This window comes from Cygnus olor, chromosome Z, assembly GCF_009769625.2.
Source record: "Cygnus olor isolate bCygOlo1 chromosome Z, bCygOlo1.pri.v2, whole genome shotgun sequence".
Lineage (NCBI taxonomy): Eukaryota > Metazoa > Chordata > Aves > Anseriformes > Anatidae > Cygnus > Cygnus olor.
The window spans coordinates 14,640,411-14,651,627 of record NC_049198.1 but is presented as its reverse complement, the minus strand read 5'-3'; the positions used below and the strand labels follow the sequence as shown (position 1 = coordinate 14,651,627).

General features: G+C 42.8%; 1 protein-coding gene and 1 non-coding gene across 2 annotated transcripts; both read left to right on the top strand.

Annotated features, from left to right (window-relative positions):
* The first annotated feature begins 3,640 nt into the window (after positions 1 to 3,640).
* On the top strand, positions 3,641 to 6,469 carry RPL37 (ribosomal protein L37). The gene is made up of 4 exons (XM_040540079.1): positions 3,641 to 3,780; positions 4,482 to 4,617; positions 4,936 to 5,020; positions 6,284 to 6,469. Exons 1-4 carry the CDS (start codon positions 3,778 to 3,780, stop codon positions 6,351 to 6,353), a joined length of 294 nt encoding a protein of 97 aa, XP_040396013.1. The 5' UTR covers positions 3,641 to 3,777; the 3' UTR covers positions 6,354 to 6,469.
* Positions 6,105 to 6,185, top strand: LOC121062403. The gene has a single exon (XR_005815539.1). It is a non-coding gene; the product is annotated as a small nucleolar RNA SNORD72 (small nucleolar RNA).
* Positions 6,470 to 11,217: the final 4,748 nt, after the last annotated feature.

The following is an 11,217-nucleotide window of genomic DNA, read 5'->3' as shown; positions in this document are numbered from 1 at the left end:
ACAGCTGGGGGCTGACCTGCTGGAGAGCAGCTCTGCAGAGAGAGACTTGGGAGTCCTGGTGGACAGCAGGCTGACCATGAGCCAGCAGTGTGCCCTTGTGGCCAAGAAGGCCAATGGTATCCAGGGCTGTGTTCAGAACAGTGTTGCCAGAAGGTCAAGGGAGGTGATCTTGCCCCTCTACTCAGCCCTGGTGAGGCCACACCTGGAGTATTGTGTCCAGTTTTGGGCTCTCCAGTACAAGAGCGACATGGAACTACTGGAGAGAGTCCAGCAGAGGGCTACAAAGATGATTAAGGGACAGGAGCATCTCTTATGAGGAAAGGCTGAAAGAGTTGGGCCCGTTTAGCCTGGAGAAGAGGAGGCTGAGAGGGGATCTTATCAATGTATATAAAGATCTTGAGGGTGTCAAGACAATGGGCCCAGGCTCTTTTCAGTGGTGCCCAGTGATAGGACTAAAAGCAACAGGCAGAAAGTGAAACACTGGAAGTTCCATCTGAATATGAGGAAAATGTTCTTTGCTGTGAGGGTGACAAAGCACTGGCACAGGTTGCATAAAGCGGTTATGGCATCTCGTTCTCTGGAGATATTCAAAACCCCTCTGGATTCAATTCTTTGCAATGTGCTCCAGGTGTCCCTCCTTGAGCAGGGAGGCTTGGACTAGATGATCTCCAGAGGTCTCTTACAACCTCAACAGTTCTGTGATTCTCTGAACAGCCTTTCTCATAAACATTGCTGTTTGCTCATATTTTCTGTTATTATCATAGAGATCTAAGAACAGTATAAATGACATTGCTTTCAATTTATTAACCTAACTTCCTGTTCAGAGAGTTTCGACTGAGTCGTTCAGAAGTTTTAGTTGAACTATGCTGTCACCTTGTGGTGACCAGTGTTTATCATTCAAATTAAAACATTAAAGTTTTATTTTCAAACTGAAGAATCTGAACACCGTACAAACAAAGGTATATTTCCAAACTAGATACTCTTCTTTTGACTACTTTTTAACAGATATCCAGGGCAGCTTTTTCACCATTATTTCCAATGAGGTGTCTACCTTTGAAGATCAAGATGACATACAGAAACAAAGGCATCGAAACTGTCATGAAAATCTTGTCCTTCAATTATTCAATTTTCCTGCAGCCCAACAGAAACACTGTTACCTAGGTCAAAGTGTCCAGTTCCCAACAGGATCAAACATTTGTTTGATCTCAGAGATCACATTTAGAAATAAATACTTCAGCTGGCCTGCTTTTCTGAAGACAATTGGTATCAAGCACCTACTAGCTTCTAGCATATGTTAAGCTTGAATCTTCACTGTTCCTATCCCTTGTAGTCATCCCCATTTGTGTAAACAACACGCCACATGTGCACAATTAAGAGATGACACATGATGACATCTGACAGAAGTTGTTTGGGTATCAGTCTTGCATTTGCCACACAGAATTCCTTTCAGCAGTGTTCAGGTTTTGAAGAACCAGAACAACTACTCTGCTTTGGAGCAAATCCCACCATAGTCACTTCAGGGACTGTATAGCTGTACTGTACCCTGGTGATGTTGCTAACTAGCAGTATAACACCAAACCCATGAGAAGCAAATGCCACTGAGGCTATCAGGTTCTTATATCTACCTCACTCTTTACTGCCTAGGCAGCCCTGTTTTGGCCTCCCCTGTCCCCCAGTTGGACTTACATGTAAGGCTACACTGTGTTAATGCAGCCAGGAACTGGAAGTAGGCGATTCTCCTCCTCTTCCCCAGTAAAGTACCAGGGCAGAGCAAGGAGGTCAGGCAGGTCTATGGATGGGATCAGGTTGAGGCAGAGAGGCTTGTACACCTGAGGGATGGAAGGAAAAATGGGTGGGTATGTCCAGTGTTACTTTTGGCTTCAGTTTTTCATTCCCAACTATATCAGACAGGCTGCAAAATACTGTGTTAGGGGATACAGAGAAAGGCACCCGCCTCCACAGTATTCAATAAACCTTTATCTAGATGCGTAGTAGGATCACATTATCTGCTGGCATTGCAACAACAGTTTCCCCCATCACTGGCTGGACGCCAGGTGCTGTGTGGGAGCTGCAGTATGTTGTAGTGACAGACTGGTGTTTCCTGCATCAGAAAGACAGTCCTGAAATCCAGACCTTCTGTATCATTTGGGTTACTTCCTATTGCATTGAAAAAGAGTGAATTGGTCACTGAATTTAGGCTGGTGCCATTCAGCAGCTGTTAGTATGCGAGCCTGTGGTTTTAAGCAGGCTGGAGTTCACAACTGGCAGTGAACGCCATCTTCATGCATGACCTGTGTGGGGGCTAAGAGCTGCTGGGATGATACGGGGTCAGCCACGGCTCTGCCCATTCCCTACTCTATAAGTTTTCAGTTGTCCTGAATACTGAAGAAGACTGCATGATGATACCAAGAGTCCTTCTTTCCTAACAGGTTTGAAAATATTTAAATGAACAAGATTATTTTTACCCCACAAAGGACAAGAATAATTCCTTTGGCAATGTATCCTTGCAGGCAGCCGAACCAACACACTTCTGTTGGAGGCTGTTGCTATGGTATCTGTCCAACGTCTTCACAGCATCTTACAGATTTCTGAGACCTAATGTGAAAAAAAGAGAAGAAAGGAGGCACCAGATGAAAGATGCACACCCAGGTTTCTGGGAAAATATGACCCAGTCCAGCCTGTAGGATGAATTCATACTTAAACAGTTGTTTGGTTTGTTGTTTTTTTTTTTTTTTCAGTGAGAGTTGAGAGAGACTTGTCTCTCACCTTTCACTACAGATGGACCATGGATGGACTAGATGCGATATATTTCCATCTGGGGATGGAAATCGCCGAAGTGAAAGAAGTGAGGTGCCTGGGACACACCTTTATGTGTCTGGAAACAACGCAGATAATGTCAAAATGGCTTTTTTGCCCTATCTCTCAACCCTAGCAGAAGTCAAAAGCCTTCCAGCACATAAACCAGCGCTGAAGGAATTCAGTGGGAGGCCACGCTCAGGAAACAAATGACAAATTAACATCAGGACAACTGCACAAGGCTGATTTGTACCAAAGTGAATATACAACAGATGAGGCCTAATTGCTTTTGAGATTGTGCCATGGGCTGATCTCTTTTTCTGTTCAAAATGCTCTACATTACAGGGTTTCAGTTGTCTACGTTCTTCACAGGAGGGCTCCTCACAGTTTGCAGGCTTGTAATTCTACAATCAATGTTAAGTAAAGTGGCTTTATCATCATTTCCTGATTTTCATTTAGGATTGTACGCATTGAACTGGTGATAAAATAAACACAAATTTATGCAGTTTTCTCTGTATGCGTAATTTTGTCCAGTATTAACTCTGATGTAATTTCCTATAATCTCTAGGTCTATTGGAGATGTATGGTAGGAGAATGTATGTGGTGCATCTGAATAAAAAGTGATTTCTCACTGATGATGTCTGTTTTAATGCTTTAGACGGTATCACAGGAGCTGTGTGCCACGGACAAGCGGACTCTCCACTGTTTACAACAGCTCACTTCGTATTTATCACAGCCAAAAACGCCCCGCTCTTGGATGTTAATTGTGCGAGCAGCCCTCCCCAGGCACCGCAGCCCAGCAGTGAGGTTTGGGGGGGGGCTGCAGCGGGGACAGCACAGGGGAAGGCAGCACGTAGGCCCTGAGGGGCCGGGCCGGGGCGGGCCGGGCTTGCCTGTGCGGCCGCTCCCCCGGAAGCCGTTTCGGGACTATAGCGGAAGGGAGGCGGGGCTCGGCCTCTTTGGTGCTGGCGGCGGGGGAAGATGGTGAGCGCCGGGGCGCGGGCGCGGGGCATCGGCCGCCATCCGCCGCCACGCCGCGCCCGGCGGCACCGCGGGCCTCGACGAGGGCTCGGGGAAGCCCCAGCGCCATGCTGCGAGCCCGACCGGCGGCGGGGCGGCCGATGGAGGGCCGCGGCCTCGGGGCCTGGCCTCGGGGCCTGGCGTGGCGGCGGGGGGGCTGGGGTGGTGCTGCCGGCGGGGCTCCTCATGGGGCCCCTCGGCTGGGCTGTGCGGGGAGCCTAAAGAGACGGGGTTTGGTTGACCTGGCCGCCCGCGGGGAGCGTGTGGCAGGCATGCGGGAGAAAAGCGCCTTTTCATAGGAAAAGCAAGTTTAATATTCGTTGGTGAGGAGGTTGGGGGAGACGAGAAGGGCCTTGGGGATAAACGCTGGGTGGTTTCATGTGGGTCAGTGCACAGCAGGGAGTGGGGCCGGAGTGGCAGAGGGAAGTATAAGGAACCCATTTCTGAAAGTGGAGGAGGCCTACAGGTAAAACTGGGGTGGTGGTTTAGAGTTCAGCGTGGCTCTGATAAACTCCCTGTGCCAGAGTTCCACCCAGCAACTAATTCCCCAGAGGAGTTAGGGAACTTCTGCCAGTATTTTAGACAAAGTTATTCTTTGAGGTATGTATCTATCTTTCAAGTGGTAGTGATATTTACAGTGTGCAATGTCTTGAAATCCTTTTCAGACGAAGGGTACGTCATCATTTGGTAAGCGAAGAAATAAGACACACACCTTGTGTCGTCGATGTGGGTCCAAGGCATACCACCTGCAGAAGTCTACCTGTGGGAAATGTGGATATCCCGCAAAGCGTAAGAGAAAGTGTAAGTATGGAGCTTTTAACTGACTTGAGCTTAAATACTTGCATTAATCTTTTTCAATAGTTAGACTTTTTTTTTTTTTCAAACCAGGGAAGAATAGTCTGTCATCCTGGAGCATTTGAAGCTTTTCTGAAATTGGAAATTAATACTGATTTAACTAATTTAGCTGATACTTAAGCTACCTTGCAGTATTACTACATAAAAATTGACTTGGTTTAAAAGTTTTTTTTCTTTTGTTGGTGAATATTTGTGCCATTCAAATGTACTGTGCAGCAAATTATTTTGTGGACATCGGGAGTAACAGTAACTTGCATGTTCTAGATAACTGGAGCGCAAAGGCTAAGAGACGCAACACCACTGGTACTGGTCGCATGAGGCACCTGAAAAAGGTCTATCGTCGATTCAGGTATGATGTTTCATTGCAAACTAGTGTAACTTGAAATCTTAACGTGGATTTGACTTTATTCTGAAATCCATCTTGATTCGGAGTTAACATGTTTGGTTAGCACATTTAATGTGGTAGGGTCTTTTTAAAATATATCATGAAATAAACAATGTCTTATATAATAGGTAGCATATTCCTTTGAGGTTATAAAGCTTACCATTACCAATGGTAATGGTAACCAATGGTAACCAATACATGGGCTGTGTAAGAAGCTCTGATGTTTCTTTTAAATGCAGGTAGTGCAGAACAGAGAGGGTATTGTAATAAAATGGCCAAATTTGAAAAGATACTGCTTGTATTTGTGAGTCAGTTAAGTGCTGGTTGCACTCAAGTGTGGGTTTTTATAAGAGAATTCTTGAAATGTGTTCTAATCCCTTCACTTAAATCCACAAAAAAAGTTGAGAATTGAAATAGTTCTGTAGTCCCTCTGTTACCTGGGATTCAGTTAGCAGTAAGTAGTTATAATACCAGATTATGTTGGAGGTTTCAAGAACTTACTATAAAGCTGGGAGTTGTACTTACGAAGTAATGTAGGGGAAGGTACTGTGCTGTTATATTAAGAATTCTTCTTATATTAAATCCATGTTCTAAAACAGAACTGTGTAACTTCTGGTCTAGTAAGTCCTGGAACTAGGTGTAGTAGAGGGATCGTTTTCATAGGTGTTTTTTTTAATTAGCACAGTCTATCCCAGCAGTAGCTAGAAAATAGCTCTTTTATAACTGCAACCTCTGTTCCACCAAGTGTGGCTGAAATAGAAGTGTCACGTCCAACAGCAAGCTTGGGGCTGACTTTTGTCATGCCTGTGCTAATTTTTGGTTGGAAGCACGGAGAACTTCCGTAAGAAATGGACTTGCTTTTTAAGTTCTAACAAACTGAAATGTATTGTTGAGTTGCTTAGTAGAACATAAAATATGGGATGCCTTCAGCTGATGTGCTGCATCTGATTCAGTCTCACTGTTTACACTCGGTTACTGAAATCTTCCTATTTGAAGAAGTCAAATTCACTTTAACAGAAGAAAGAAAACCATGCCACTAATTCCAAACAGCTTGTCAATGATGCTTCTTACTAAAAATGTCTGAACATATGAACTTCATAGTGATTTCAGTGCATTACTGAGATAAGCTGACAAAAAGATGGTAAACTTGATCTGTAATATTGCTAGAATAAATGACCTGGAGTGAAAATACACCTTTCAAAAAGTGATAACTATTTCTAATTTCAGGAATGGATTCCGTGAGGGAACCACACCGAAGCCCAAGAGAGCAGCTGTTGCAGCCTCCAGTTCATCATAAAGATTCATCTATTTGCTAAAATAAATGGTCTTATCCAGAAAATCTGTTACCTTTTATGCATGCTTTACTTTATTGAAACATGGGATTCCTGAAAATACATATGCTTACGCACAAAATTTTTTAAGAGGTTTTATGTGTTACTTGAGAAATCACTTGCAAGAGAAATGGAATGCTGGCACTGTGGACTTGCCTTTGGGTTTCACTGTGTCCATAAAGAACCCTGAACACCTGAGCATCTCTGATGAGTCTCTTAGCATGGAGAATTTATTTCAAAAACAGTAACTTGTATAACAGCTCTTCAGTGCTGTTCTAAGATGCAATAGGTTAAGAGGGATGCTCAATCATAGACATTGTTCACTGTTCTGTGGCTCTGAAAGGCCGCAAAGAATACTGCTTATTCAGTGGGTTGTTGCTCCAGGGAGGGGGAGAAACTCCCAGATCTGGAGGGACTTACTGCCAGATGAGAAGGGATGGGAGATAGGGAGTTAAAGCAGAAGTTACCCAAATGGTCTGAGAAGGTCAGTGTGGAAAGTTGAGGCACAGACAAATTATGCTGGGTATAAACAAGCAATAGTAAGGTACGTAAGTGAGTGGGTTATGTTTCAATTACGGACTGATACCTGATAAATTTGCACCCTGTGTGGTGTTGCTGGGTCACTCAGCTAGCTTCAAGCTCACAGCCTTTAAAAAGTTCCTCATAATACAGAGGACGGTAGTCACTGGAAGGGTTTAGAGGATTTTCAGATGTCTTGAAGACAAAATACGGAGTGGGGGGGGTGGGGGGAACCTGATGTTTCCTTGAAGCATTGGCCTGTTTTTAATTTCTTTGGTTTCACCATAGATTTTACAGAATCACAGAATGGTTTGGGTTGGAAGGGACCTTAAAGGTTACCCAGTTCCAACCCCCTGCCATGGGCAGGGACACCTCCCACCAGACCAGGTTGTCCAGAGCCCCATCCAGCCTGGTCTTGAGCACTTCCAGGGGTGGGGCATCCACAGCTTCTGTGGGCAGCCTGTTCCAGAAATTTCCAGAGATTGCACACAGCTTTGTCAATATTTAAGGATTAGCGGTTAACAAACGTGTCAACTAGTGCAAATCTTTAAAGAAATTTTCAGCTAGGTTTGAGATCGGGATGTATATACCTGGAGTGTCTTTAAAAGACGTACAGTTTGTGCACTTAAATAATTTAATGTATCTACTTAGGCTGTTTCTAAGCAAGAGAAAATTCGCTCTGTTTTTGCCTTAGCCTGTAACAAGCACACTGCACTCTGTTTTCAACTGGTCATCTGAGAGATTCACAGTGTAAGTGTTGAGGTCTTAAAATAGATACATTTTGCACATATACATCTATGTATTCACAAGTTTCAGGAATACCTCTGAAATGCGCTTGTTGATGAGGTACTGGAGAATGCTTAAATAGACAAAGTAATCATACATGCTTTTTTATTAGAGCATCTCCTCAAAGCATCTTAAAACGGGAGGTCAGCAAGGCAACAGGCTAGTTGAACAATACTACAGCAGGCATTCTGAGTGGAAATTAAAGCCTTTGTGTTGCAAAGTGTTAAGTGTTCATTCTGTAACATGAGATTTGTTTCAGGAACCTGTTACACTGACACAACACCATACAACACTGCAAAGGCAAGTGTTCAGCAATTTGATGCTGCTACCTGTTAGTTGCTTAGCATTAATTATATTACACTGTATTGTGCTCCTGAAAAAAAAAAAAAAAAACCAAGCATTTGTAATAATATACAATGTAAGGTAACAGTGACTGAAACTTGAAATGACTTGCGGTAACTTTTAAACCTACAAACTTTTTCCAGAGAGACTTTTACCTGCAATATGAACAAATTCGATGTTGAAGCAGGTTGACAGCATTTTCAACTGTTCTTAAAATGCTTTTGGGTTTTATTAAACCAAAGAGCTTGGGTAATCACTAATACATAAGTCATAGCTGGACTACAAGCCAGCTTTGCTGGATGTAGATTCTGAAGCACTTTGTTTGCAGTGTTTTCTTAAATGCTGAAAACTTAAACTTTGTTTTCATTTTTTAGCATATAATCTTTTGTTGAGATCTCGTTAAAATAATCTTAACTCGAGGGTTATCCATTAGAATTGAACCCCTGTGTAGTACTCGCTGTAGTTTACATCAGCCCCTTTCTGTACAGAACTATTACCATACAGTCCATAATTACTGATTTTTGCACCCTTCAGACTGATACACAAGACACAGTTAATCTAAGAGACCATTACACCATATTACCTAAATTGTATCTGAAATTACTAAATGTCATATTCGGTGTTGCAAGTCTCACTTTTCAGACAACACTGTATCAGATGATTTAAATTAAGGTTTCTCAAAGACACAGAGGTGTTTGAGCAACTGTGGTGGCAGAAGATTAATCAGTTTTTGGCATGTCTAGCTCCAGAAGTGTAATAGCATGCTAGAGTTTAAAAAGCAAAAGGGATCCTTGTCAGCCTGACTTGAGGGTCAGAATGTTTTTTCAGTCTCCAACTTGTAAACAGGAATTCTTAGTGCTGCCATGGAGCAGTATTTCACCTGTGTTGTTTCATACTGTAAGTTGAAGGGATGGTGAGATCTGACACAGCTGCTGAATGTATAGTGAACAACTATATAGACAACTAACCAGGGACCCTCTTCGAACCCAGAGTTCTAGTTTTATAGTAGGGTGATTTTGTTTTTCTTACATATGGTCTTTTGAGGGTAAGAAGGAACAAATGCATAGACCAGTACTAATGTTTATTAGTTGTAGTTGATAAAATTAATGCGATCCCTTAAAGGCAATTTAGACATTTACTACTGTTGTAATTCCTGCAAGTACACACAAACAGTAGTACCAATTTCAGATTGCACATGTGCACTGGCAAACCCAATCTCACCTGTATCAACATGAGGTTGTTGCCTCCACAACAGGAACAGCTGAAGATGTTTCTATGATCCGGTGTACTGACATACAGTCAGTTTGCTTTAGGTAGGAGTTGTGACTAACTCCTCTGCTGCTGTATTGATAGGTAGTATGGACACCAGTCCAGCTACTTTTTTTTCACAATGACACAAAACAAAATTCACTAGATTTTAGAAGCATCCTGGGAAAGGGAGGGATAAAAGTAGAGGAAACTTGTGGAGAAGTGTTAATCACTTTTTCCTTATGAGTTTACATGAAACCGGTTTGCACTTTGGTTTATGACCATGATGTAAAGATCTCTTCTAAATTACTTTTCCACACACTGCCTAAATACTACACTAGATTCTTAAGCTTCTCTCACCCTAACTGAGAACCTTTGAGGTCTTGACCTTACAATACAAATGTGAGAGGGTTTGTAGCTCAAAACACCAAATAACTTAATTGATGTTATTTCTCTTACTCAGAATATGTATAAACTCCACTGCCATATCATGGGGCAGTTGGCATAGTCTGTGTCCATAAAAACATAAAGGTAAGCTCCAATTTCTGGGTTTTTGTTGTTGTTGTTTCATGAACTAAATAGGTTAATGAACGGTTAATGAATAAGTTAACTAACATGTTGCAGCAGTCCTCAATTCAGGTCGTGCACAAGTTGGCCAAACTCTGCAATTTCTTCCTGGAAACAGTCATATTTCTTGACTGATAGGGAGATCAATGTTCTATTGCTTTCCATGGAGCATTACTTTCCCAGTGTTTTTATCCCTAGGGAGCCAGCAAACTGTGGACTATGCCTCCTAACAAGGTATTTTATATGTAGGACAGAGATCCTACATTTATGTACAGAGAAAGATGCTGGAAGACAGACTGAATTTTCTAATTGCAACAAATCTGGGACTAATAACACATTTCATCCTGCTTTTTTCTCATGGTAAGCTTACCTAGTGATTCTCTGCTGTCGTATATGCAAAATAACTTTCCATTAGAATTCAAGATATAATTAGTCACTGGAATTCTGTCATCCAATAAGGAACAATTACAGGAATTATTTTCAACTATTTTGTCAAATACATGCACTCTTACTATGTACTCCCCATATGCCCTGGAAATACTGGTAGACACTTTCAGGCTTTTTGCTTCAGTAGTTGCAGGTGGTCCCAGCTATCCCTTGGTTCAAGCATGTCCTACTGAGCAGCATTAAACTCTTGCAGCCATTTTTTCCTTGTTTTTGTATTTCTGTGGCTTCCATCAACAGTTCTTGCTTCTCTTGTGTGGTTTCTTCAAGGACAACGCTGCAGGTTTCTCAAATGTGAATCTATTAATCAGCTTTCTGTGGAAAACATTTTCAACAAATATTGTCTAACCCTGATGCTTATTATTCTGCTGTGGGATATGGGAGGTGTTGTGGTTTAGCCCGGCTGGCAGTCAAACACCACACAGCCGTTCGCTCACCCTCCCCCCTCCCTCTCCGGGATGGGGGAGAGAAACGGGAAAGTGAAGCCTGTGAGTTGAGATAAAGACAGTTTATTAAGACAGGGAAAAGAATAACAACAACAATAATAATAATAATAGTATTAATAGTAATAATGTGTACGAAATAAGTGATGCACAATGCAATTGCTCACCACCCGTTGACCGATGCCCAGCCTATCCCCGAGCAGCCGGCCACCCCCCCACCCCGGCTAGCCACCCCTATATATTGTTCAGCATGATGTCAGATGGTATGGAATACCCCTTTGGCCAGTTTGGGTCAGCTGTCCTGGGTCTGTCCCCTCCCAGCTCCTGCTGCATCCCTAGCCTGCTCGCTAGCAGGACAGAGCGAGAAGCTGAAAAGTCCTTGGCTTGGTGTAAGCACTGCTCTACAACAATTAAAACATCAGCATGTTATCAGCGCTCTTCTCATTCTAATCCAAAACATAGCACCCTGCCAGCTACTAGG